Below are 26,226 nucleotides of genomic sequence, written 5' to 3'. Positions count from 1 at the left end.
TGTGCATTCATTTTTTGGGGGAAACTAAAGGCCAGTGCTTACAAAAACACAACACTGGATGTCAACATTACAAGGGTTGGTTTATATTACTATGCGCCAAAATACAACTAATCTGTCCACTTGATTTGTTATTGGCATTTGACACAGTTTTACAGCTCTGCTCTTTGTTCAGTATGTAGTGTCAAATCATTGGTCACTTATCATACAAACTTGATGTTCAAGAAATTAGATAAAAAGGTTGTTATCAGAGGTACGGTTTGTGTAAGAGTTTGTGCGCTTCATTACACAATCAATCACTGAGAAAATGTTTAACTGTGGGATTGAAATCCAACCGACCTTTGACACCAGTCGACCTGCAGACCCACCTGCTTATGAGCACTGTTTAGAGACTGAGTAGGTCCGATCAGCTAACCACTCTCTAACTTCTACCTCATTCATGACAAGGACGCTATGGTAGGTTCAATTTATAATCCGTGTTTCCAAATACAAGTTGTTAGAGGATGTTTCACATCTGTAAAGCTCAAAAGTCAATCTAAAAGTGAAGAATACAACTCACTACTTGTCAATTGAATGTTTATATGTTGACTAAATAACTAAAACTCAAAGCCTAATTGAAGGTGAGACATGTATGTTTAGTCAGTTATGAAAGCTGCAAGCTTTGTTTTTCTGTTTATTTTAGACTAAATTAGATTCCAAGATGCCATCTAGTGGTCACAAAAACACTGTTGCATTAGACCCAGGTAAAACGCTGCCATTGGTAGCAAAAAAAAGGCCTTTTTGCAAACAATTATCTAGTAGGCCAACCTATACTAGTAGAAGATTGTACACTGAATTTGACTTGAAATGAAGAAGATCATGCAAATCAGGTACTTTGTATCTCTCTACTAAATAGAACAGTTTAAAAAAGTCCTTCAATCCTATGAAGGGCAAATCTATTTAATTTCAAATTGTGCCCATTTTTCAAGACCAAATTTACACAAAAAGCCCATGTCAAGTGCATTGCTGTGATTATGACAAACTAATATTATAATCCTTCTAGTGTCAGTTCAGTAAGCAAGATAAACAAGGATTATGGTGCTGGAACTGGAGGACAGAGACAAGAAAGGTTTTATAGTTAAAAAGAAACCGGCAATTCGTCGACTCAAATCCCTTGTTTGATTTAGTATGAGTATTAGTTGTTAAAGTGTAGATTTTATTTTTTCTTTGTTAGCCTAAGCTTTTGTAAACGCCTATAGGCCTAAACGACTATAATGCAGAGACAGCAACGCAAATGGACAAAGATGTAGTTTTTCCTTGTGTAAGTTAGGTATTTTATCATGAAGGAAATGTGTTTTGTTCTTGTGTTTTAGACTAAGATTAACTCATTTTATTTCATTTCGCAATAGGTGTCTGAAGAAAGTATCCTGTTTGATATTTCAGAGGTAGGCAACGTCTATTAGCTTGTAGGCTAGTTGATTAATCTAAATATTGAAAACTGATTAATATGATTCACTCATTGTCTTCTTATCTCACTTAGGTAATTCTATCACACCAGGTCACAACATTTATTCTCATTTTAATCGCTGTCAGTGCTGTCGTCTGGTACATTAGAGACTCATACAGAGTCGACGACTTTGACCAGAAGCATGTGTTCATCACTGGCTGCGACAGCGGCTTCGGAAATTTAGTGGCAAGGCAACTTGACCGTAAGGGATTCAACGTTATTGCCGCATGTCTGACGGAAGAAGGCGCATCGGAGCTGACAGCAGCGTCCTCCCCCAGGCTGAAGACGCTGCTGTTCAATGTTACCGACAGTGCGAGCATCAGGAGTGCGGTGGAGTTTGTGCGCGCCGAGGTCGGGGAGAGAGGTAAGACGGTCAGCGGGTGGTAGAGATAGGGTGCCAGTGCCAGCCAGAGTCTAGCACCGGGAGAGATACAGTAAAAAAATAAATAAAGATGTGTCTGACTAGTCCACAGCCCTAATTCATTTTCCAACCACCCTCACTCCGTGATGTAGGCTAAACAGAATAGAAACAACACTTATTTTACAGAAGTTATGTGTGTTAAATGTACACATCTGTAAACACATTGTATTCCCAGTGTCTTTTTTGTTGACATCGTTTTGATTCACGACAAACTGACCCAAACCCTTATACACACTGGAAGATGTGATTCAGTGCTGAAACCTGGATCTTCCCGGACCTGCACTGCCTCTTTGACGATTATACTTTAAAACAGATTAGTTAATGGCTTACTTAGGAGGGCGATGTATCATACCGTGTATCCATTGAGGATTAAAGTGGTTTTAAATATGTCTGGTTAAAGATAATTTCCCTTTGGACATTCCTGGAGTGCATATGTAAGACAAGTGGTTGAAATCTCTTGACATGAAATATTTATCTAAGGCATCACTCTTGAATTTGTTAATCTTTTGGCTGGAATTATCTAGATTGCATTGCTCCTTCTGTGCTCACATAATATGACTGTTGTGTAAGTGAATTATTTCCTAAACCTTCCTATAAGATTTACAGTTTGACAGCATTTTGGATGTGATATTAATTATAGGGTCTACTCTCTCTCTCTGTCTCTCTCCCTGTCTCTCTCTCTCTCTCTGTCTCTCTATGTCTCTTTCCCTGTCTCTCTCTGTCTCTCTCTGTCTCTCTCTCTCCATCTCTCTCTCTCTCTCTCTCTCTCTCTCTCTCTCTGTCTTTCTCTGTCTGTCTGTCTGTCTGTCTGTCTGTCTGTCTGTCTGTCTCTCTCTGTCTCTCTCTCTCTCTCTCTCTCTCTCTCTCTCTCTCTCTGTCAGTTCAGTTCAGAATGCTTTACTGGCATGACAGTTCGGGTTGAGCAGTATTGCCAAAGCAGTCCCTATTGAAAGGACAATTTTAACATATGTATCACAACATTTACGAGGAGTATAACAATAATAATATGGCAGTACACTATAACAGTAGCATAGTAAGAGTAACAGTAACACATAAATGCATGTTAATATACAGAAAGGTTTTAACAGTTGAACAGGGTTGGTTCACTGTCCCTCAGGTTGTGCTAGATATGTCTCTCATTGAGAGACATATCTAGCGGCAAGGCTTGCAGTAGGCCCTTCACCCAGAGATATCCTTAATTTCTCGTTTACATCAAGCTCTGTGAAGTTTCCAATAAATTCCTTACATTTTTCCAGATATTGATCTCTTGTGCTTTTATATTTGTAACATTTAAGTAGGAAATGTTTTTCTGTTTCAATTTCCCCTGATGTACAGTGTCTAAAGATTCTGTACTCTTTCTGTCTCTCTCTCGGTTCCTCTCTCTCCTTCTTCAGGTCTCTGGGGGCTGGTGAATAATGCTGGGCGGTCCATCCCCATCGGGCCCACGGAGTGGATGCAGTTGGAGGACTTCACCAAGGTCCTGGATGTCAACCTGCTGGGGGTGATCGAGGTGACCCTGCTGTTCCTCCCCCTGCTGAAGAAGGCCCAGGGCAGGGTGGTCAACGTGGCCAGCATCCTGGGGAGACTGGCTCTGAATGGAGGAGGCTACTGTCTGTCAAAGTGGGGGGTGGAAGCCTTCTCCGACAGCCTCAGGTATTACAGTAGGCATAGAATGTCTTTCTAATCTTTATATTTAATACAAAGGACAAGATGAGGTGAGTTTCAGGGTTCATGAATGTTGTAAAACATAAGGATGATCATACGTTAGTTTGAAGAGGTTCCAGTTCACCCCTTGAGTTATTAATAGACATAAGCATCTTAGTGTATTAGTTGATTGCAATGATGTCATTGTGTTCATTTAACCCGTGGAACAAATCTCTCCTTCCAGGAAATGCATGCATTCAAAACTATTAGTTAATAAACATCTATATAAAGTAGATAAATAATGAATCAGAGGGATGTTTAAAAAATAAAAACATGAAGTACATGAATTATATTATTATATTATTATATTTCTATACATATTTGTCCCAAAATATGAATAGAAATGCAAACTCCATGCCCTGGTCTATATCCACCCATCCAACACCTGTGTTCCTCCTGGTGCTGTCAGAAGAGACATGCAGCATTTTGGAGTGAAGGTGAGCATCATCGAGCCGGGCTTCTTCAAGACCGGGGTGACCCGGCTGGATCTGATCGAGGCTGACCTGAAGAGACTGTGGGACAGGCTCCCTCAAGACGTCAAAGACTCTTACGGAGAGAACTACCTTGATGAATGTGAGTACTCAGTGTGTGTGTGTGTGTGTTTGTGTACAGTATGAAAGTATGTGTGGTTTGCTTGAACAGATGAAAATCTGAGGCTTTGAGGTAGCAGGTGTTCACAGTGTGTGAGTCAGCGGTAGTGTCAGACTGCAGATCAAGAGGCCCCAGACTCCCCCCCCCGCACTCCACATTATGTTGCTTCAGATAAAACTGTCACCTAAAGAAACACATCATCATCGCAATACCTGTTGAGGTCTACACTAAGTAGGAGTTGACTGTAAATACAGCACCGACAGCGGTGATCCTGACCTTGGTGCTTTTCCCCGAGCCTGGATGTCGACCCTCCTGTTCTGTGTTCCAGACGTGAAGGCTCAGGATTTCTCCATGGGTCTCCTGTGCAGTTCAGACATCTCCAAGGTGACCAACTGCATGCAGCACGCCCTGATGGCGGTCCACCCCCGAACCCGCTACGGCGCAGGCTGGGACGCCAAGCTCCTCTGGATCCCTCTGTCCTACCTGCCGTCCTTCGTGGCAGACTTCACCGTCAGTGTCCTCCTTCCTGTCCCCAGAGACCACAGGAAGTGCCAGGCTAACCAGGTGGACACAGGAAACTGATGGATTCGCTTGTCTTGCAATCGCAGCCACGTCAGTGATGTCACTACGGTAACCGTGTAGTTGTGTTGTTGTAAGTAACCCCAAATTAGTTACAAGTGAATGCCACGGATATTTAAACATATCATTAATAATATATAATTGTATAACTATAATATATTGACTTGACATTAGGTAGGATGAGAGTCTTGACTTCTTAAGGATGTAAAAATGAAATTCAGCATTTGAAAATGAATGCAGAGTTCATATTACAAAAAATGAAATTTATTAATTCTGTGAAGCAACATAAATCTGACTTCCACTATCAAAAAAAAAAAGATGTGGGCATGTTTAGAATGATCACTGATACAGTCTTTATTTGTCCTTTTCATTACAATACAAAACAATCAGTCTACGAGCACATCATTATAGCCCAGGAATATAAGTCAGACGCTTCATTTACTGACTTGACCAAATCTATTACTGCACACATGGATTTGTATTGTTGGACTATATAAACTCAGCGAGTCTGGTGGTCCAGAATGAGAATAATACAAGTTCATACATTAACATGGGCCTGTTCAAGTATTTCCATCATTTAAAATTAGGCCGTTATTGATCTTTATAAAGAACTTGAATTTAGATTGAAATATACAGAGGGAGGGAACACCGTGATAATCTTGATCATGTAATGTACTATGTATGCATAGCATACCTATATAAATCTGAAGAACTGAAGAGCCAAGGGGAGTTATCCCTGCTGTGGAACAGTCCATTTCATTTGTTGTTTTGTAGCCCTGAAATGAGGTATATAAAAACATGAAAAAATGAACTGCAGTCATGTCCAGTTTTGTTCAGTGGCAAAACATGTATTATACAGTCGTGTCCAAAAGGGTGAGACCACAAGGAACATCTGATGAACACTTACATTCTGGGACATCACAAGACGAATCATGCTGTGATAACATCAGTCATCATGCTGTGATAAAATCAGTCATCATGCTGTGATAACATCAGTCATCATGCTGTGATAACATCAGTCATCATGCTGTGATAACATCAGTCATCATGCTGTGATAACATCAGTCATCATGCTGTGATGTCATTAGTCATCATGCTGTGATAACATCAGTCATCATGCTGTGATAACATCAGTCATCATGCTGTGATAACATCAGTCATCATGCTGTGATAACATCAGTCATCATCCTGTGATAACATCAGTCATCATGCTGTGATAACATCAGTCATCATGCTGTGATAACATCAGTCATCATGCTGTGATGTCATCAGTCATCATGCTGTGATGTCATCAGTTATCATGCTGTGATGTCATCAGTCATCAGGTCAGCAACTTGTGAAGTTCATGAATGCTGACATTAAAGCAAAAAAGGTAAACATACAAAAGACTAAGGAAGTTAATTTGCCAAAGATTCAACTTTTCACTCAAATTGGTGAAAAATATGATAATAATTTTATTTATTTTTAAATTGCATTTGAAACAAATGCAGATCTTGACTAGTGGTAGATTTTTAGACCCTTCTGTATTCGTCACCCAAAACATTAACAGGCTCTTAAAATGGTACATCTACTGTACATTCACAATGCACTTCACCAGTTATTTGTTATTGACGTTTATGCAGCTCTATTTATAAGATCATCTATGGGGTTTCAAACTGCCATGAGATATTATCAACAAAATCTTACTCTTCAAATTTACAAATATACAACATATTTATAACATTTCTATCAGCAGCTTCAGTGCAAAGATATACATATAGTACATCAAAATAAAAAAAAATCATTAAACAAGAATTGGCATAAGAAATATTAGAAGGCATAGTCACGACAGACTTCTTTTTCTGTATGCTATTGAAACGTTCATCTAATATATTTTTCTTACAAAACAATCTTGGTTTTGTACACAGGCTGCATATAAAAAATAGATTCTGTGCAAAGAAGAGTGAGTGTCTTTGATTCCCATCTGCCTGTGAGAGAGGGTGGGGGGCGGGGAGTGGGGAGGGGAGGGGGTGGGAAGGAAGGGGTGGGGGTGGGTCAGATCTCGCCGTCTTCCTTGACGAGGTTGGCTGTGTCTTGGAACGTGTCCTCTGTGGGGGAGAAGCTGCTTGGACGCTCCCTCTTCAGGGGTTTGGCGGAGGGGACGAAGGGGGAGGGGGCGGAGCCATCACCCCCCTCGCTTCCTGCTGTTTTTTCATCTTTCATCTGAAATACAGGAAGTGAAACATTATCCACCCGCAGCCAGACGAGCCAAAGGTAAAAAAACTGGTGATGAAAATAAGAGTACGAATCCTAGCTGTCCTTTAATAGAATTAGAAATGTCTCAGAGGCCTCCTGCAGTGCTACACACAGTCCCATAGAGGCCTCCTCTTACCTCTGAGTAAGTTGGGTTTTCAAACGTGGTGCTCGGTTTTAATTTTCTTTTGAAGAAACTCCACTTGGACTCCTGCACACACACAAGACCAGACACGGGGTCAAGAGGTCGCACCGCCACTGCGGTAACCATGACGACGCGGGGCGGGAAACTCACAGGAAGGGGGTTGGAGCTGGTGACAGAGGTGTGCACTACGTTGGAGCTTGTCTCTGCATGGAACACCGGGTTGGAAAAGCTGTTCTCTATCTGCTCACCAGTCACGTTAACCGTCACCTAGTTGGAGTTTACAGACGAGATCTTTACTACTCTGGTTTAGTACTCCTGCGTAGTGAATTATTAATGATCAGGGGCTTTAGACTGACAGAAGATCATGAATGATAATGTGTTTAAGGTTGCCTTGGTTACCTGAGTGGCATGAATGACAGCAGGATTGCTGTACACTCCACCTGCAGTGGCATACAGCGGGTTCTCAAACGTGATTGGCTGCCGCCCAGACCCCACGGCAAAATTCTCATCCTGATTGGGCGAGACGGTACACACACTGCTCAGTGAAAATGCAGCACATAAACTAACCATCACATGACAGAGATGTTCGCTTTGACCTGAGTGACCTGCAATACGTGCTTCCTCACTCTGTTAACAGCAGAGTGGAACCAACCAGGCGAGGACAAAGCCTTGTTAATGTTTGTGGAGGGTTCTGAAGTCAGGCAAGCCTCCTCAGGTGAAGCGTATCATCACATTGCTGACGGTGCCTTCCAGAAACACTAGGTGACAAAGGGACACGGGTGTCTGCTCACCAGCTGCATGGCCCTGTCAATGACTGACACCCCGATGGCGTGTGGGCCCAGGTCCATGGTGACGTTGTCCCCCGAGCGGAACGTCACACCGTTTCCCGTGTCGCCGGACTTCACCAGGCTGCTCAGGCTGGGGACGAAGGAAAGCAGGCGTCACCATCATCATCGAGTGGCAGTCATGTGTTCATGCGGCACATCCATGACATGCAGTGGAGTCGGGGCTGTGGCCTCTTCATCTGAGATCAGGTGCTTTAGCGCTGTGCTATACCCAGCCCTTCAGGAATGTCAGATCAGACACTGTTGAGGGCCATGGCAGTGGCAGGTTGTGGGGCCGTCCTGGTGGGACCTACCTGGGGAGTTTGGGCATGTTGGGGTGGCAGGTTGTGGGGCCGTCCTGGTGGGACCTACCTGGGGAGTTTGGGCATGTTGGGGATGAAGGAGCCGGTCCGTTTGTAGTTGAGGAAAATCCCAACGGCCAGCGCTCCTGTGATCAGGATGATGATCGCTGCCAGCAGCACAGCTACCGCTGTGGGTACACAAGCAACAAACAAGCCCCTTCATCTTGTGAAACCATACTTGTGATTAAAACACTTAGGGAAATAATACTAAAAGTGTAGTAAAATGTGCTCTCTTGTTATCAGTTAATCAGTTTTCAAGGGATCCACACAATCATTAATTTAATAAACGATTGCTTGAGTGTTTGGATTTAGCTTCTTGTTATTGTCCGGTGTAATCTTTCACAGGTGATAAAAACAACTTTAGTCGTCATTATGTTCAGAGGACCCAAGGTCAGACTCTGCTGAGTAGAAGGAATCAGTGGAAGACTAACTGTAGCTGGAGCAATGTGGTGTAATATTATTAGCAGGTAATGAGCAGCTAAAAGCATATGGTTTGGTCAGCTAGTTCCTCTGTTCTGTACCTGCTCCTGCTGGAGCACCTCTTGACTTCCCCATCTCACAGTAACTTCCGGCGTAGCCGTAAGGACACCTGCAGAGAATGCAAGGCAACAACATATATATAAATGTAGATATGCATCCCTTTTCAAAGTTGGAAAAATACAATACAACATACTCACATATTTTTTTCTAAACAGTGAAACAAGAAAACCGTTACAGCTTGTGGTTGGGGTAATGATAAAACACCAATATGAAACAACATCAGCTGACTCTACACAGTGCTTCCGGAAGGTCCAGTTGACTCTAAACAGTGCTTCCGGAAGCTACAGCTGACTCTAAACAGTGCTTCTGGAAGGTTCAGCCGACTCTAAACAGTGCTTCCGGAAGGTTCAGTTGACTCTAAACAGTGCTTCCGGAAGCTACAGCCGACTCTAAACAGTGCTTCCGGAAGCTACAGCTGACTCTAAACAGTGCTTCCGGAAGGTTCAGTTGACTCTAAACAGTGCTTCCGGAAGGTTCAGCCGACTCTACACAGTGGTTCCAGAAGGTTCAGCGGATGGACTCACTTGCACTTTGGCAGGCCCCCTTCGTCAGTGTAGCAGGACCCTCCGTTCATGCATCTACATGCGAGGGGCATAGGCACGGGAGCCTCAATGGCTGCAGGAGTGAGAGCCAGGCGACACACACAACGTCACCACCACGTCACACACACATCACAGAGGAACCAACAGCCATGCATGTACGGGTGGATGGAGAACGGTTCCAGGCGTGACTCGGTGGTGCTGGACCCGAGCAGTCCACCTGGGAAGCGACCACGTGATGTGCTGAACATACCTGCGTCACACTCGTTGGAGTTGATGCCGGCCAGGTTGGAGCCTTGCGGGCAGGAGCAGGTGTACCCGCCCGGCCTCAGAAGACACAGGTGGCTGCACACGTCCTTACAGGGGTTCGACACTATGACAGGGAGAATCAGCTGACGTTAACTACAAATCAAACTGAGCTGGGAGTGTTCAGCCAGTGCTTCTGACCGAGTCTTAGTGTAATCTGAGTGGGTAGCGTTTCTGACGTGTTTAGTGTTTCTGACTTGTGTAGTGTTTCTGACCAGGCCTCAGTGTTTCTGGCTTGCTATGTAGTGTTTCTGACCAGGTCTTAGTGTTTCTGGCTTGCTATGTAGTGTTTCTGACCAGGTCTTAGTGTTTCTGGCTTGCTATGCAGTGCTTCTGACCAGGTCTTAGTGTTTCTGGCTTGTTATGTAGTGTTTCTGACCAGGTCTTAGTGTTTCTGACCAGGTCTTCGTGTTTCTAACTGAGGGTTCTTTGACCTGAGCGGTTGTGTCGTTGCTCCTGGTAGATCCGGACTTGGGTCAGCCAGGGGTTGATGGTCACCACCTTGACTTTGTCTCCCTTTCCAAACTTATCAGCCTTCCAGACCTCCCCCCGCTCCTTGGTGGTCCAGTACACATGGCCCTCAAACACATCCAGACTGTAGGGGTTGCCTAAGGCTGGGACCCAACAGAGCACACCACCATCACCACACATTACAGGGCTTATCAAGTCTGATGACGTTTCTCCTTGTTAAGGTAGTGGGAGATGATTGGTTAATGAATAACGAGTAGGTTGAACCCTGTACTGACCTCCGGACATGACGATCTTCCTCTCTGAACCGTCGGGCTTCATGGATTCAATGATGTTCTCCTTGGAGTCGCACCAGTAGATTCGGTCTCCGTTCAGGTAGTCCAGTGCCAGGCCGGTGGGCCAGCCCAGGTCCTCATCCAGCAGAACCTGCCGGTGCTGCCCGTCCATCCATGCCGACTCGATCCGCGGCCTTCTTCCCCAGTCGGTCCAGTACACGGTTCTGGGAAACACAAACAAGGACACAGGGGTTGTCACAACCAAGTCCCTCCCACCCAGTCCCTCAGGCCTGTTCTGTGTTCCATGTTCTTATCACTCGAGTCGTCACGCCTCCTACCCCAGAGCTGGGTTGACGACAATAGCAGCCGGCTGGTCCAGATCTGTGTGGATCAACCACTTCCTGTACCGCCCATCCAGCTTTGACACTTCTATGCGATTGGTTCCTGCATCTGTCCAGTAAATGTGTCTGAAAAAACAAGAAAAAAAACAGGCGTCAGCCAGAATACGGATCGGTGAAACCTGCTAAAAACCATAAAGAGACGCGTACCCCCCGATCCAGTCCACTGCGATCCCATCTGGGCTGGCGATGTATCTCAGGTTCAAATCCACCTCCTTCACTGGGTTGTTGCCAAAGTCGTTGAACGTTGTCATGTAGGCTCGTTTAATGGATCCAAACTGAGACCCTCTCCCCAAGACAGTCCAGTAGACCACACCTGAGAGAGAAACACCACGACACACTCAGCCTCAACAGAAACACCACGACACACTCAGCCTCAGCAGTCTCTGACAGCCCTGTGTTCCCAGCCGGTGGAGAGGTGTGTCGTGTGGGAGAGCCAGGTGTTCTTACTGAGGCCTTGTCCCTCCGGGTCCCACAGGTAGTCCAGAGCCTGGATGTGCTCCGAGTTGTCCACATAGTCGGAGTACTGCTCCGAGGACAGGTTGAAACGACGAATCCTCACGTTGTCAGGGAGGAGCAGTACTGGAGGGTTTCCTGAAAGGAGACACCACTCAGGATTTTTGTATTTTATTTTTATGTAGCAGAGAAATCCACGTTCTGAGAGGTGGCAGTGTTTCGGAAAGGAAGGTTACATAAACCAGGTTGTGCACTTGTGCAACAGGAGGTCCATCTCCGGTGCCTTCACGGCCCCAGGCAGCTCTTACCCTCCGCTGCACACTCCACGCCGTGCTGCCCACCGACCGAGCGGTACCCCGGGGCACAGAAGCACTCGTAGCTGCCCTTGGAGTTCCTGCAGTCCTGGGGGCACGTCCCGTAGATCTCACACTCATTCACGTCTGCTCACAAACACAAGGCAGGGATTTGGATTGGGAGAGCAGAGATTAAGATTATGACATCAGAGATTGTGAAATCTGATATTGTGATATACAAGGACAAGTGATAAAACCAGAGAATGGGCTTTCTTCAAGCAGGGCCAGGTGGTTGCTGAACCGACAGGCTGCAGACTGTGACGTCCCTGCAGCGTACCTTCACAGGAGTTCCTGTCATCCTGGAGGGGCTGGTAGCCAGGTCTGCAGGAGCACAGGAAGCCTCCGTCCGTCAGGTCGGTGCAGTTGTGCTCACAGATGTTCTCACTGCAGGAGCGCCCAGAGCCGTGGTCTGACGGGGAACACACAGTCCAGACGTCAGACACAGTCCAGACGTCAGACGGTCCAGACGTCAGACGGTCCAGGCGTCAGACGGTCCAGACGTCAGACACAGTCCAGACGTCAGACACGGTCCAGACGTCAGACACAGTCCAGACGTCAGACGGTCCAGATGTCAGACGGTCCAGACGTCAGACACGGTCCAGACGTCAGACGGTCCAGACGTCAGACACGGTCCAGACGTCAGACGGTCCAGACATCAGACGGTCCAGACGTCAGACACCGTCCAGACGTCAGACACGGTCCAGACGTCAGACGGTCCAGACGTCAGACGGTCCAGGCGTCAGACACCGTCCAGACGTCAGACACCGTCCAGACGTCAGACACGGTCCAGACGTCAGACACAGTCCAGACGTCAGACACAGTCCAGACGTCAGACACGGTCCAGACGTCAGACACGGTCCAGACGTCAGACACAGTGGTTTCATAGTTAAATATGTGGGATTCACATGGATAAATAAATAGATTAATAAAGAAAAGATGCTAATATTTTTTTTACCAAAAAGAACAACAGCAACACATAAAGAGGAGTGGGCCACTGTTGGGGGGGGGCAGAGAGGGGGGATTGGGCCGTGCGAGGTTTACTCACTGCAGCCCAGCTCGTCTGAGTGGTCTCCACAGTCATCGTAGTCATCGCAGGCATACTGCAGAGGGATGCACTGGCCGTTACTGCACTTGTACTCATCTGCTGAGCAGGGTCCATGTGTGGGGGTTTGGCCTGGGGTGGGAGAGGGAGGGAGAGAGAGAGAGAGAGAGAGAGAGAGAGAGAGAGAGAGAGAGAGAGAGAGAGAGAGAGAGAGAGAGAGAGAGAGAGAGAGAGAGAGAGAGAGAGACTTTACTCACCCCAATACTATACTTTACTATAGTGCAGTATACTCACCACACATACTATAGTACACTAATCTATACATGTACCTATGTCATCTGAAACTCCCTAGAGAGGTCCCGCCTCCCTCTGTGTGATTGGTCCATACTCACAGTGCTCCTCCTTCTCGTCAGTGCCGTCGCCACAGTCGTCCACAGTGTTGCACAGCTCGTGGCTGTAGATGCAGCGGTTGTTGTCGCAGCGGAACCGGAAGGGCGGCTCACACGGGACGTCCACTGAGGAGAGAGGAGACAAGAGAGAGGAGACAAGAGAGAGGAGACAGGAGAGAGGAGACAGGAGAGGAGAGAGGATAGAGGAGAGAGGATAGAGGAGACAGGAGAGAGGAGGAGAGAGGAGACAGGAGAGGAGAGAGGATAGAGGAGAGAGGATAGAGGAGACAGGAGAGAGGAGGAGAGAGGAGACAGGAGAGAGGAGAGAGGAGACAGGAGAGGAGAGAGGAGACAAGAGAGGAGAGAGAGAAGAGGAGAGAGGAGACAGGAGAGGAGAGAGAGAAGAGGAGAGAGGAGACAGGAGAGAGGAGAGGAGACAGGAGAGGAGACAGGAGCGAGGAGAGGAGACAGGAGAGGAGACAGGAGGCAGAAGAGGAGACAGGAGAGGAGAGAGGAGAAAGGAGAGGACACAGGAGAGAAATGAGAGGGTGACACTGTTTGTGACGCTGACGTTCTGCAGTGTGGACGGCGCGGACATGCAATTCCACGTCAGTGTAACAGCAGTGAGTCCATGTCAGTGTAACTGCAGTGAGTCCATGTCAGTGTAACTGCAGTGAGTCCATGTCAGTGTAACTGCAGTGAGTCCATGTCAGTGTAACTGGAGTGAGTCCATGTCAGTGTAACTGCAGTGAGTCCATGTCAGTGTAACTGCAGTAAGTCCATGTCAGTGTAACTGTAGAGTGAGTCCATGTCAGTGTAACTGCAGTAAGTCCATGTCAGTGTAACTGTAGAGTGAGTCCATGTCAGTGTAACTGTAGAGTGAGTCCATGTCAGTGTAACTGCAGTGAGTCCATGCTGCCGTCCTTACAGCAGAGGTGCAGCTCCTCGTCAGAGCCGTCTCCACAGTCATTGTCTCCATCACACTTCCAGTAGGGCTGGACACACACGTGGTTCCGGCACTCGAACATGAACTGAGGGCAGTAGGTACCGTTGGGATAGCGGGTCGCTGCAAATCACAACCACACACGTGACAAAGTTGTTTTTATCATTGTAACATTTACTTTTCACTGTACTGTAGCGCTTTGAGCACAAGAAAGGCACATTACAAAAAATATTTATTATTATCATTATTATTATCATTATCATTATTATTATTATTAGGGCCCTGAGGAGTTACAAAGGCATTTGACAGAATGTACTCTTTCTCCTCAGGAAACCAGAGTAATCCATGGGCCAATCATGGTTGCTACTCACGACAGGAAGTCTCATCGGTGAAGTCCAGACAGTCGGCGTTGCCGTCACACTTGAACCGCTCGGAGATGCAGTGTCCGCTGGCACACTGGAAGTAACCCTGGTGACAGGTCCGCATCTCTGCAACACAGCCAAGCCGGGGGAAGCGGTCAGTACCTCGGCCACTTAGCCCTTCCAGAGCCCCGCTGTTGATCCTGCACACGCCAAGCTCCAGGCTCACATGCCCAGACGCTGCTCATGGCTACAGTAAATAAACACCGAGTGACAGCAACCGACAGCAGAATAGCATAGGATTTATCCTCCCTCTGAGCGATGGGTCTTCAGAGAGCTGTGTAAATGAATCTCGGTGGTCCTGTCGGTCACTCCTGCGCTTTCAGAGCGAAGCATGCACGGCGACTCTGCTTGGCGCTGCCCGCCGCCACACACGCTGGCCAGCACCACGGCCCGGGACAAAGACGGCTCAACTCACCACAGTCCCTTTCATCAGAGTTGTCCTCGCAGTCGTTGTCATGGTCGCAGACCCAACGGTCGGGAATGCAGTGGAGATTATCGCAGCGAAACTCGCTCTCCGAGCAGGCACGCGGGCCTGGAGGGGAACAAGATGGATATGTTTGATACCAGGCACAGTCATCACTGCATATGGTGAGATAATGACAGGACTGACACCTTGACAGCAGTGTACTCCATTATCACATTATACATATCGTTTTATCAAAGCAAACGTTGCCATTCCTCAGTGATGAGCTCATGGTCTTCAGACGAGGATGGGCCCTGTCTGTATTTACCACTCCGTTTACGAGGAGGCCCTTGCCAGCTTGTTATTGTACGGACGCTGTGATTCAGTGGGAGACGCTGGCTCTCCCTATGTGCTCCTCATAAGCTGGCGTGCTCTCAGAGAGAGGAGATTCCCGCGGGCACGAGGTGGCCTCCTCCCTCGACAGGCTGAGGACAGGCTGAGGACAGGCTGAGGACAGGCTGGGGACAGGCTGAGGACAGGCTGAGGACAGGCTGGGGACAGGGCTGAGTACAGGCTGGGGACAGGCTGGGGACAGGCTGGGGACAGGCTGGGGACAGGCTGGGGACAGCCCGGCTCTGACCCTGAAGTGTTGAGGCTCTTCTACAAGAGCACCTCGGTATCTGATAAAAACAACAGCAGGTCCATTCTTTGCTATCAACGCCTCTAAGTTATGTGGCCGTCTCACTGGGGGTAAGACGACTCAGCAACAAGTCAGCTCCCTGGTTGACCCAGGGCACCCGACTTCATAGGTGGGTTAGACTGACCTAAACTACTGGTGGAAGGGTGGTTTATCCAGCATGATTCAACGTCCCTGTATTACCTTGTCATGTCAAATAAAGATATACTGACAACCATGATAAACGATTGCTTTTGAACTCGTCAACACAGTGATGAGGCAGCTCTGATGCTGCTGTGTTCCCCAGTGGGGGCAGGGGGCCCGGTGGGGGCAGGGGCCCCGGTGGGGGCAGGGGGCCCGGTGGGGGCAGGGGGCCCGGTGGGGGCAGGGGGCCCGGTGGGGGCAGGGGGCTAGTCTGTCTGGATGCAGGCTGGGTTCTCAGGACTCACTGCAGTTGACTTCATCAGAGTCGTCCCCACAGTCGTTGTCCCCGTCACACCTCCAGCGCAGCGGGACACACTGGTGGTTGTCGCAGCGGAAGTCCCCCACAGGGTTACACGTCACCTCGTCTGGGGACAGAACAGACATGGGGACATTGTGACTGATGCACACACACACGCTAGCACAGACACACACACACACACGCTAGCACAGACACACACACACACACGCTAGCACAGACACACACACGCTAGCACAGACACACACACACACACACGCTAGCACAGACACACACACGCTAGCACAGACACACACACGCTAGCACAGACACACACACGCTAGCACAGACACACACAGACTAGCACAGACACACGTCCACTAGCAAACACAGACACATGAACACACACACACGCCCACACACTAATACCCACTCACACAGAAACACAAAAGCTAACACACACACAGACACCCACACACACTGAAGGCTGGAGGAATAAAGTACACATTATTTACCGTAAGCATTATTCAAGTAGCACAACCCATTAGAGGATTTTATCTGGAGTGCTCTTTCCAGTTTAACACCGTTTAACACTACAGGAAGATACTATCAAACTAATGAGAAATTCTTCAATGGTGAGGATAACTTTGATCCGAGAGCAGCTCCCTGTATTTTAATAACACCCAGCGTATCACCCAGGGAGGTCAGACACATGCCTCATGTGGGCGAGGCGTGAGCTGAGCCAGGTCTGGAGCAGGGGAGAGGAGAGGCAGGAGACAGGACCCCACCACAGATTGGAGAGGAGGGGAGCAGGGGAGAGGAGAGGCAGGAGAGAGGCAGGAGACAGGACCCCACCACAGATTGGAGAGGAGGGGAGCAGGGGAGAGGAGAGGCAGGAGAGAGGCAGGAGACAGGACCCCACCACAGATTGGAGAGGAGGGGAGCAGGGGAGAGGAGAAGCAGGAGAGAGGCAGGAGAGGAGGGGAGCAGGGGAGAGGAGAGGCAGGAGAGAGGCAGGAGAGAGGCAGGAGAGGAGGGGAGACGGGGAAAGGAGAGGCAGGAGAGAGGCAGGAGAGAGGCAGGAGAGGAGGGGAGACGGGGAGAAGAGAGGCAGGAGAGAGGCAGGAGAGAGGCAGGAGAGAGGACCCCACCACAGACTGGAGATGAGGGGAGCGCTGCTGGGCTGGAGGTTAGAGATAGTGCTAGAGCCGGGCACTAACCCTCCACCTGGCCACAGAGCTGCATTCTTCCAGGCAGATTAGCGCCGATCTCCCCTCCTGCGCGGGGATGGCACTAATGGAGCTGGGGCCTCTGATAAGATATGGGAGGGCCCGGACTGGGGCGTGTGAGTCGTAACACGGTACAAAGAGCTCAGTGTGATCCCTACCCCACGCACTGACGGCCTACACACACACACACACACACACACACACACACACAGGCCATAAATCCAGATCCCTCTCCCAGGGGGTGTGTATGGAGGTGGGGGTGTTGAGACCCTCTCCATCACACCTCCCTCCTCCTCAGTCTGAAGCTCTGCTGAAAGGCCAGAGTGTTAGCTAATAACCCTTCACTCACTCCTAACCCGACACAGCCTGGTTCTCCTCTGGTGCCTGGTCTTCAACCAACCTCAGACCAGGGGAAGAGTTCCTCAGGCTTCACTGGGAACATGGGGTCCCAACAGCAGACCAGAACACAAACATGGGGTCCCAACAGCAGACCAGAACAGCCAGTAAACACCAGACGACTCACGGCAGTTCTGCTCGTCGCTGTTGTCCCTGCAGTCGTTGTTCCCGTTGCAGACGGACCAGAGGGGCACGCAGCGGTAGTTGGTCTTGCAGTCAAACTGGGTGTGGTTGTCACAGCGATAGGAGGGCCCCACTGTGGAGGAGCCAAAGGACGGGTCAGCGGGGGTCAGCGTTTCAGTCCACATGTACTGCATGTTTGTGTGTGCATGGGTTCTGTGTGTGTGTGTGTATTTGTGTGGGTTCCATGTGTGTGTGTGTGTGTGTGTGTCTCCACTCACTGCACTCCTCCAGAGGTTCGTCAGAGTTGTCCCCACAGTCGTCGTCCACGTCACACTTCCAGTTCTGCGGGACGCAGCGTCCGTTCCGACACTTGAACTGTCCTGGGGGGCAGGAGCGGCTGGAGCAGTGGGCGGCGTCCTCGTCAGAGCCGTCCCCACAGTCGTCCTCCCCGTCGCACTGCCACGACTCAGGGACGCACCTCTTGTTGGCACACTGCCACTGGTGGCTCTCACACTGGTGGGTGGCTGAGGACAAACCACATCCAACCACATCCAATTACATCCAATTATATCCAACCACATCTAATTACATCCAATTACATCCAAACACATCCAATTACATCCAATTATATCCAACCACATCCAACCACATCCAATTACATCCAATTATACCCAACCACATCCAACCACATCCAATTACATCCAACCACATCCAATTACATCCAACCACATTCAATTATATCCAACCACATCCAAATATATCCAACCTCATCCAACCACATCCATATCTATTCTTAGTATATTTTCATGAGTAATGTTATAGTACGTACTATATGACACTATGCAGTATAAGAAGAACTACTAGAAATACAATGTAAGGACATGAGGATGTGTGATATACCATCTAGTACACGACCAGTATATATGTATACATGTAGACAGTACTGTGCAAAAGTCTTAAGTACCCAAGTTTTTTGGCATGACTAGTCTTATATTTCTCAATTGTTGTTTTGTCTTTTCATTTAATAATTTCTTAAAGCATTTTTGCTTAACTTAGATTTTGTATTTGTGCCCAAGACTTTTGCTCAGTACTGTCTGAATATCCTGTATTTCAGTGTTTTTCTAATCTGGGTCCCGATTGGGGACAGGTGGGTCGCGGGGGTGACATTTTGGTCGGCAAAGATGTTTTCATAATTATTTTGTCATTGGTTTTCTCTCGGGGGTATTTTTTTTAAATTATTGACAGTACATCTCCACAGCCACATGGGGCAGTATACAAAAAATAACCACTGTAATGTGTTGATCTCCCCAAAGCGCCACTCCTTGAGCTAACCGTAACTCCATCTGAGGAGACTGAGCTACTACAGCTGACCAGTGACAGCACTTTGAAAACCCGACAGGCAGTCATGAAGTTATCATCATTTCTGTCTGAGCTTCGCATCTGAATATCCAGTGCTAAGTAAAGCAAGTATTTTGTTGCTTTTGCCTTTCACAACCACATACAAATGTGAAGTTGGATTTTCCACTCAAAATAAAGACAAGCACAGAAATAGACTGAACTCTCCAGACCCACCACACAGCACAGGGTCCTCATCGGAGCCGTCATGGCAGTCCTGGTTGCTGTTACACAGGAAGTGGGGGCTGGTGCAGTTCCCATCGCTGCACTGGAACTGGCCCAGGCTGCAGTGCCGGCTGGGGCAGGTGGAGGGCTCGTCAGAGCCGTCTCTGCAGTCCCTCTGGCCATCACACTTCCACCAGACAGGGATGCACCTGGGGGGGGGCGGGGAGGGGGGTGGGGGGAGGGAGGGAGGGGTGGGGGGAGGGAGGGAGGTAGAAAGGGGGGGGGGAGGGGGGGGGGGAGGGAGGTAGAGAGGGGAGGGAGGGAGGCGGAGAGGGGGAGGTAAAGAGGGGGAGGTTGTGTTTAAATACCTCCACAGACAAGAAGGGGAGGTTGAGGGCCTTGAGACCCTGACATGGGGGCCCAGACTGGATGGGGGGGGGGGAGGCTTGGTAAGGGGGGGGTCTGACTGGATGGAGAGGAGATGGGGGAGGCCTGACTAGATGAAATGAGACAGGGGCATGACAGCAAAGGGGCCGGGGCCAGAGCGGACGGAACGTGATTCCGGAACGCCACGGTGAACGCGGACTCACCTCTCGTTGTCGGCGCATCTGTACTGCGTGCTGGTGCACATGGGCAGGCAGCGGGCCACGCCCCCCAGCTGCACAGTCAGGAAGTGGTCGGGGCACTCGCAGGTGTGGCCCCGCCCCCCGTCGCGGATCAGACACAGGTGGGAACAGCCTCCATTGTTCACGGCGCAGGGGTTGGTCACTGTCCGAGGACACACGGTCACAAACCCACTCACCCCAGGCCCCCCATTCAGCTCAGCTGGCCCAACACAAGCGCTGCATTGTCTTACCGGAGGTAAACACTTCAATGGGCTAAACAAGCAGGAAGCGTCCGCTTAATGAGGTGATAAGAATCAAAATGGCTCAACATTGGGTTCCTGGGGAGGGGGAGCAAGCTCTGGACAACAGGACGCTTGTTACGTGCTCTGGGACTCACCGATGGGCTGCCGGTAGGGGTGGCACACGTGGATGTCAAAGGGCCGGTGCGTGGTGTTGACCAGGGCCTGGCGACCGGAGCCGTCGTACTTGTTGCCCTTCTCCACGGTGCGCGTGTTCCAGTCAGTCCAGTACAGCGTATCCTCGAACACGGTCAGGGCAAAGGGGTGGGGCAGCACGCCGTCGTACACCGTGTGCCTGTGGCGGCCCTCCAGGTCCGAGTACCTGCGAGTGGGGGCGGGGTCAGAGGGGTCACCCAGAAGTCACGCTCTGCGGGGTTCCAGTGCTTTCAAAGCCACCAAACGGATGGTGTGGGTTTAGCTGAGTGTGGCACTGAACTGGCTGGAAGATGAGAAGGTCACTTTGTGGCTACAAAACACAGAGCGTTGACATCACTCTGTCCACCGAATTACTGTTGGAACTCTGCTCTTCTGTTCCATGATCTTCAGTTGTACTTTTTTTAAATGACACATTTACAAAATACATTTGAATGTCGCTTCTGCTAATTGAGTGAAAAGCCAAATGTAACCTAACAGAGGGTGATTATTCAGTGGTAGAGACGCAGACTCACTCGATGTAGTTGAGGTGGGCATCGGACCAGTAGAGCATGTCGTTGGTGTAGTCGATGGTGATCCCATTGGGCCACTCGATCTTGGTGGTGATGATGGCCGTCTTGTTGGCTCCATCCGTCCCCACCCGGCCTATGAAGGCTTTGTCGCCCCAGTCTGTCCAGTACACATAGCTGAGAGCGACAACACAACATCAGTACTCAGCACCAGGACCCTCCTCCTCCAAACAGGAAGCACAACCGTTCGTCAAAACCGTCCTTCCTACGCGCTCTCATCAGAATCCCTCCGTACTCACCCGTATTTGGGATGCAGGACGAGAGCTCTGGGGTTCTCGAAGCAGTACGTGTTGTTAGCGTCCACGCAGTGCTCGGCTAACTTCCGGACAAAGCGCCCGTCCAGCTCGGACACCTTGAGACAGTCCAGGAAGCTGTCCGCCCAGTACAGCTTCCGGCCCACCCAGTCCACCGCCAGCCCCTCGCCGTGTAGCACGCCGCTGACCACCGCCTCGCGGCCCGTGCCGTTGTAGAACATCCTCTCGATGACCCGGCGGCTCACGTCGATCCAGTACAGCCTCTTTTCGACGCGGTCAAAGTCCAGCGACACCACGCTGGTCAGGCCCTGCAGGATGAGGGAGTAGGCCTCACCGTCCGTGGAGAGGTTGCGGAGGTAGTAGCGGTTGCTGAAGATCAGGTAGGGGGCGATGTTGCTGTTCTGGCGGCATCTGCGTCCGTCGGGCTCCCGGAGGAAGCCCGGGGCGCACTTGCACACGTGCGAGCCCACCGTGTTCTCGCACGTCTGGCTGCACACGCCGGGCGTGTCCGTGCACTCGTTGACGTCGTCGCACGTCTTGTTGTCGGACATGAGGCGGTAGCCGGCGCGGCAGCTGCACAGGAAGCTGGTGGGGGTGTCGGTGCAGTTGTGGTCGCAGTGGTGCATGGAGGGGTCCGTGCACTCGTTGATGCCTGCGGGGAGGGGGCGGAGTTATAATCTCTGTTCGTCATCTGTGTTGGGCGACTCCATAGTGTGTGTGTGTGTGTGTCCATGCTCCAACCACTCATACACTCTCATACACTCTCATACACACTGTGGATGAGTAGTGGTCCCGGAGCCATGACCTCCTCACTCACCACAGCCCTTCTCGTCGCTGTTGTCCGAGCAGTCGTCGTTCCTGTCGCACACCTTGGCGAGGGGCAGGCAGTTGCCGTTGTCGCACCTGTACTGGGCGGGGGGGCAGGTGGGCGCCGGCGTGTGACACACGTGCTCCAGCTCGTCCGACTCGTCGCCGCAGTCGTTGTCGCCGTCGCAGACGAAGTCGCGCGACACGCAGCGGCCGTTCTGGCAGGTGAACTGGTGCTGCAGGCAGGGCTGGTAGGTGCAGCCCTGCTCGTCACTGCTGTCCCCGCAGTCGTTCCTCCGGTCACACCTGCCACCACTCACTCATGTTAGAGCCTTGTTCAACACCAGGGGGCGCTAAAACACCCCGGTTCAAACTGCTTTTCCAGCTAAAGGACACTGCAGACACCTGACCGACATACCCTCAGCATTACATCTCTTCAATACTGTGTCCATGACTTTGCTCATTTTGCATTTAAGCGGCTTGGAAATGCGTTTCCTTTCCGGGCTGTTCTCTGACCTGTATGAGCTGCGGACGCAGAGGCCGTTGCTGCAGGTGAACTCGTTGACGCCGCAGGACCTCCTGGAGCAGTTCTGGTGCTCGTCCAGAGCGTCGGTGCAGTCGGCGTCGCCGTCGCACACCCAGTCGGCAGGGATGCACTTCCTCTGCGGCGGCTGGTTGTTCACGCAGGTGAACTCGGAGGCCGAACACGTGCGGTTGGCTGGGGAACCACAGGGCAAGGAGGAAATGAGACCAACCCCAACCTCCCCTAACGAGCACTCTCCGAGGCTGCATGTCTCACAGTCCAAACATTCCTAACTGTATTTCCAAACTCCCAGCCGTGACTTGGGGTCGCCCGTCCCTGCGCTGTGATTGAACCCTGGGTGTTTAGAGTGCACCTCCTGCAGAGGGACAGGAGGAGGGCCGGCCCAGGGCTTCTCAGCAGCTCCTGGTCGGCAGGACAGGCTGGTGGGACGTGACATAAGAGTCTTGATCCACCCTGAGCCGGGAGCCAGGGAGAGGAGGTCAGCACAAAGTAGCGAGTGAGGCAGGGGGAAATCAGGAATGTCTGCTGTGAGGACTCTGGCCGGAGACCTTCCAGAACAAGCAGAGGTGCTGGAACCAGACATGAGACACCACCCCCAGTGCTCTCTCCCCCTGCCCCCCAGACCCCCAGTCCCCCTGCCCCTCCCCCAGTCTGCATCCTGATCCACGACACAGGGGGAGGGGAGAGGGGGGAGGAAGATGTGTGGGCTGAAGAGAAGCGGGGTTGGTGAGTGAGTGAGAGAGAGAGAGAGAGAGAGAGAGAGAGAGAGAGAGGAGGAGTGGGGGGAGGAAGAGGAGAGTGTGGGGGAGGAGGAGAGGAGGAGGGTGTGGGGGAGGAGCTAGGAGGGTGTGGGGGAGGAGCTAGGAGGGTGTGGGGGAGGTGGGGGAGTGGAGCAGGAGGGTGTGAGGGAGGTGGGGGAGTGGAGCAGGAGGGTGTGGGGGAGGAGCTAGGAGGGTGTGGGGGAGGAGCTAGGAGGGTGTGGGGAAGGAGCTAGGAGGGTGTGGGGGAGGAGCTAGGAGGGTGTGGGGGAGGAGGGGGAGTGGAGCAGGAGGGTGTGAGGGAGGTGGGGGAGTGGAGCAGGAGGGTGTGGGGGAGGAGCTAGGAGGGTGTGGGGGAGGAGCTAGGAGGGTGTGGGGGAGGAGCTAGGAGGGTGTGGGGGAGGTGGGGGAGTGGAGCAGGAGGGTGTGGGGGAGGAGCTAGGAGGGTGTGGGGGAGGAGGGGGAGTGGAGCAGGAGGGTGTGGGGGAGGAGCTAGGAGGGTGTGGGGGAGGTGGGGGAGTGGAGCAGGAGGGTGTGGGGGAGGAGCTAGGAGGGTGTGGGGGAGGTGGGGGAGTGGAGCAGGAGCAGGAGCCCCCAGAGCGAGGCAGGACTCACCACAGCTGTGTCTCTGGTCCTCGTCACTCATGTCCCCGCAGTCGTTGTCCCCGTCACAGATCCAGGACGAGGCGATGCACCTGCCATCGTCGCAGCGAAACTGCTCCGAGTTGCAGGTTCTCACCACCGTGGCTGAGGCAGGAGAGAGCAGACACACTCAACACCACACACACACTACACACACACACACACACTACACATCTGCTACTGAACACTGCTTTACTTCAAATGTGCTTTTATTACATCCACTTTCTGTCCATAAACTAAAAGTGCTCATGTGAAGCTAGGACTGAGACGACAGCCTGACTATCAGAACAGGGAGTGCATGGGCAGCTAGGACTGAGACGACAGCCTGACTATCAGAACAGGGAGTGCTCATGGGCAGCTGGACATTCCGGGGCCTGGTGATGCATCCTGAAGAGAGGCTCACGAGCACCTCTGGGACAAAGGAGGAGGGAGGGGCTGTTTGTTAGCGGAGGCTGGGGGGGCGTCACCCTGAAGGAATGCTGCAGACAATAGGAGGCCTGGCTGACCACATCCCTCACAATGGGCATACACTACTCACTCAGTCCTTGTCACACACACACACACACAGGCAGGAAGGAAGGCAGGACTCACTGCAGGAGGAGGGTTCGTCCGAGCCGTCGGCACAGTCCGGCCCCCCGTCGCAGTGCCAGTGGGCAGGGATACAGCGACCACTGGAGCAACGGAACTCACTCTGGGAGCAGGTGGAGGTGGCTGGAGGGAGGAGGGGGAGGAAGGAAGGAAGGAAGAGCAGGAGGAGGAAGAATATATGGGGGGAGGAGGAGGAGAAGGGGAGAGGAGAGGACAGAAGGTAGTAGGAGCAGGAGAAAGGAGGAGCAGGAGAGAGAGGAGCAGGAGAGAGGAGGAACAGGAGAGAGGAGGAACAGGAGAGAGAGGAGCAGGAGAGAGAGGAGCAGGAGAGAGAGGAGCAGGAGAGAGGAGGAACAGGAGAGAGGAGGAACAGGAGAGAGAGAAGCAGGAGAGAGAGGAGCAGGAGAGAGAGGAGCAGGAGAGAGAGGAGCAAGAGAGAGAGGAGCAGGAGAGAGAGGAGCAGGAGAGAGAGGAGCAGGAGAGAGGAGGAACAGGAGAGAGGAGGAACAGGAGAGAGAGGAGCAGGAGAGAGAGGAGCAGGAGAGAGAGGAGCAGGAGAGAGGAGGAACAAGAGAGAGGAGGAACAGGAGAGAGAGGAGCAGGAGAGAGGAGGAACAAGAGAGAGGAGGAACAGGAGAGAGAGGAGCAGGAGAGAGAGGAGCAGGAGAGAGAGGAGCAGGAGAGAGAGGAGCAGGAGAGAGGAGGAACAGGAGAGAGGAGGAACAGGAGAGAGAGGAGCAGGAGAGAGAGGAGCAGGAGAGAGAGGAGCAGGAGAGAGGAGGGACAGGAGAGAGGAGGAACAGGAGAGAGAGGAGCAGGAGAGAGAGGAGCAGGAGAGAGGAGGAGCAGGAGAGAGAGGAGCAGGAGAGAGGAGGAACAGGAGAGAGAGGAGCAGGAGAGAGAGGAGCAGGAGAGAGAGGAGCAGGAGAGAGGAGGGACAGGAGAGAGGAGGAACAGGAGAGAGAGGAGCAGGAGAGAGAGGAGCAGGAGAGAGGAGGAGCAGGAGAGAGAGGAGCAGGAGAGAGGAGGAACAGGAGAGAGGAGGAACAGGAGAGAGAGGAGCAGGAGAGAGAGGAGCAGGAGAGAGAGGAGCAGGAGAGAGAGGAGCAGAAGGAGGCCAGAGGAAGGAGGCGGGAGAAGAGTATATCATGTAAATGTAGCGAGGAGTCAGACTCCAGATTGACGGTTATTACTGTTTGTACACATCCAGAAGGGGGGCAGGGGGGGGCAGGGAGGGGGACAGGGGGGGGGCAGGGGGGGGCAGGGAGGGGGACAGGGGGGGGGCAGGGGGGGGCAGGGAGGGGGGCAGGGAGGGGGACAGGGGGGGGGCAGTGGGGGGCAGGGGGGGGGCAGGGAGGGGGGCAGGGAGGGGGGCAGGGGGGGGGCAGGGGGGGGCCAGGGGGGGGCAGGGAGGGGGGAAGGAGGGGGGCAGGGAGGGGGGCAGGGGGACCCACCACAGTGTGTGGAACTCTCGTCACTCATGTCCCCACAGTCGTTGTCCCCATCACACAGGTAGGAGCGCGGGATGCAGATGTTGTTGGTCTGACACTTGGTGTGTTCTGGCTGGCAGGTCCGTTCCGCTGACACACCGAGAGAGAGAGAGAGAGAGAGAGAGAGAGAGAGAGAGAGAGAGAGAGAGAGAGAGTTTCAGGACCCTTGTTTCCAAAGCACCCTCCAAAATGGGATTTAAACCTACAACCTCCAGATCT

At 51.4% G+C, this 26,226-nt stretch overlaps 2 protein-coding genes across 2 annotated transcripts in view; one reads left to right on the top strand and one right to left on the bottom strand.

The window, feature by feature from the left end:
• The first annotated feature begins 386 nt into the window (after nucleotides 1-386).
• rdh1 (retinol dehydrogenase 1) lies at nucleotides 387-5,589 on the top strand. The gene is made up of 6 exons (XM_084688985.1): nucleotides 387-453; nucleotides 1,386-1,421; nucleotides 1,517-1,847; nucleotides 3,299-3,557; nucleotides 4,018-4,181; nucleotides 4,528-5,589. The coding sequence occupies exons 1-6, from the start codon at nucleotides 451-453 to the stop codon at nucleotides 4,779-4,781; spliced, it is 1,047 nt and encodes a 348-aa protein (XP_084545111.1). The 5' UTR covers nucleotides 387-450; the 3' UTR covers nucleotides 4,782-5,589.
• A 1,220-nt stretch (nucleotides 5,590-6,809) lies between these two features.
• The window catches only part of lrp2a (low density lipoprotein receptor-related protein 2a), a 58,878-nt gene continuing 39,461 nt past the window's right edge, over nucleotides 6,810-26,226 (bottom strand). The window contains exons 46-79 of the mRNA XM_084689902.1: nucleotides 25,972-26,097; nucleotides 24,521-24,640; nucleotides 23,903-24,034; nucleotides 22,502-22,703; nucleotides 21,996-22,291; nucleotides 21,164-21,830; nucleotides 20,871-21,041; nucleotides 20,301-20,524; nucleotides 19,889-20,066; nucleotides 19,311-19,507; nucleotides 18,017-18,262; nucleotides 17,743-17,871; nucleotides 16,001-16,120; nucleotides 14,888-15,004; nucleotides 14,422-14,538; nucleotides 14,036-14,173; nucleotides 13,111-13,233; nucleotides 12,722-12,850; nucleotides 11,954-12,085; nucleotides 11,632-11,763; nucleotides 11,318-11,461; nucleotides 11,018-11,183; nucleotides 10,808-10,936; nucleotides 10,473-10,693; nucleotides 10,161-10,340; nucleotides 9,674-9,793; nucleotides 9,406-9,496; nucleotides 8,863-8,930; nucleotides 8,352-8,469; nucleotides 7,947-8,073; nucleotides 7,555-7,665; nucleotides 7,306-7,422; nucleotides 7,150-7,221; nucleotides 6,810-6,980 (exon numbers count right to left, since the gene is read on the bottom strand). Of these exons, the coding sequence (XP_084546028.1) occupies nucleotides 6,813-6,980; nucleotides 7,150-7,221; nucleotides 7,306-7,422; nucleotides 7,555-7,665; nucleotides 7,947-8,073; nucleotides 8,352-8,469; nucleotides 8,863-8,930; nucleotides 9,406-9,496; nucleotides 9,674-9,793; nucleotides 10,161-10,340; nucleotides 10,473-10,693; nucleotides 10,808-10,936; nucleotides 11,018-11,183; nucleotides 11,318-11,461; nucleotides 11,632-11,763; nucleotides 11,954-12,085; nucleotides 12,722-12,850; nucleotides 13,111-13,233; nucleotides 14,036-14,173; nucleotides 14,422-14,538; nucleotides 14,888-15,004; nucleotides 16,001-16,120; nucleotides 17,743-17,871; nucleotides 18,017-18,262; nucleotides 19,311-19,507; nucleotides 19,889-20,066; nucleotides 20,301-20,524; nucleotides 20,871-21,041; nucleotides 21,164-21,830; nucleotides 21,996-22,291; nucleotides 22,502-22,703; nucleotides 23,903-24,034; nucleotides 24,521-24,640; nucleotides 25,972-26,097 (5,528 nt within the window). The 3' untranslated portion in view covers nucleotides 6,810-6,812. The remainder of the gene's footprint in view (nucleotides 6,981-7,149; nucleotides 7,222-7,305; nucleotides 7,423-7,554; nucleotides 7,666-7,946; nucleotides 8,074-8,351; nucleotides 8,470-8,862; nucleotides 8,931-9,405; nucleotides 9,497-9,673; nucleotides 9,794-10,160; nucleotides 10,341-10,472; nucleotides 10,694-10,807; nucleotides 10,937-11,017; nucleotides 11,184-11,317; nucleotides 11,462-11,631; nucleotides 11,764-11,953; nucleotides 12,086-12,721; nucleotides 12,851-13,110; nucleotides 13,234-14,035; nucleotides 14,174-14,421; nucleotides 14,539-14,887; nucleotides 15,005-16,000; nucleotides 16,121-17,742; nucleotides 17,872-18,016; nucleotides 18,263-19,310; nucleotides 19,508-19,888; nucleotides 20,067-20,300; nucleotides 20,525-20,870; nucleotides 21,042-21,163; nucleotides 21,831-21,995; nucleotides 22,292-22,501; nucleotides 22,704-23,902; nucleotides 24,035-24,520; nucleotides 24,641-25,971; nucleotides 26,098-26,226) is intronic.

Source organism: Hypomesus nipponensis, chromosome 23, assembly GCF_054491055.1.
Source record: "Hypomesus nipponensis isolate SF chromosome 23, ASM5449105v1, whole genome shotgun sequence".
Classification (NCBI taxonomy): domain Eukaryota; kingdom Metazoa; phylum Chordata; class Actinopteri; order Osmeriformes; family Osmeridae; genus Hypomesus; species Hypomesus nipponensis.
Note: the sequence above shows the minus strand (reverse complement) of the source record. Positions and strands in the feature narration are given on the sequence as shown.

Excerpts from the sequence above, each read along its gene's own strand:
- rdh1 (XM_084688985.1), top strand. Across the intron at positions 1,422-1,516 it reads TCCTGTTTGATATTTCAGAG|GTAATTCTATCACACCAGGT; the intron begins GTAGGCAACGTC and ends TATCTCACTTAG. Across the intron at positions 1,848-3,298 it reads CGCCGAGGTCGGGGAGAGAG|GTCTCTGGGGGCTGGTGAAT; the intron begins GTAAGACGGTCA and ends CTCCTTCTTCAG.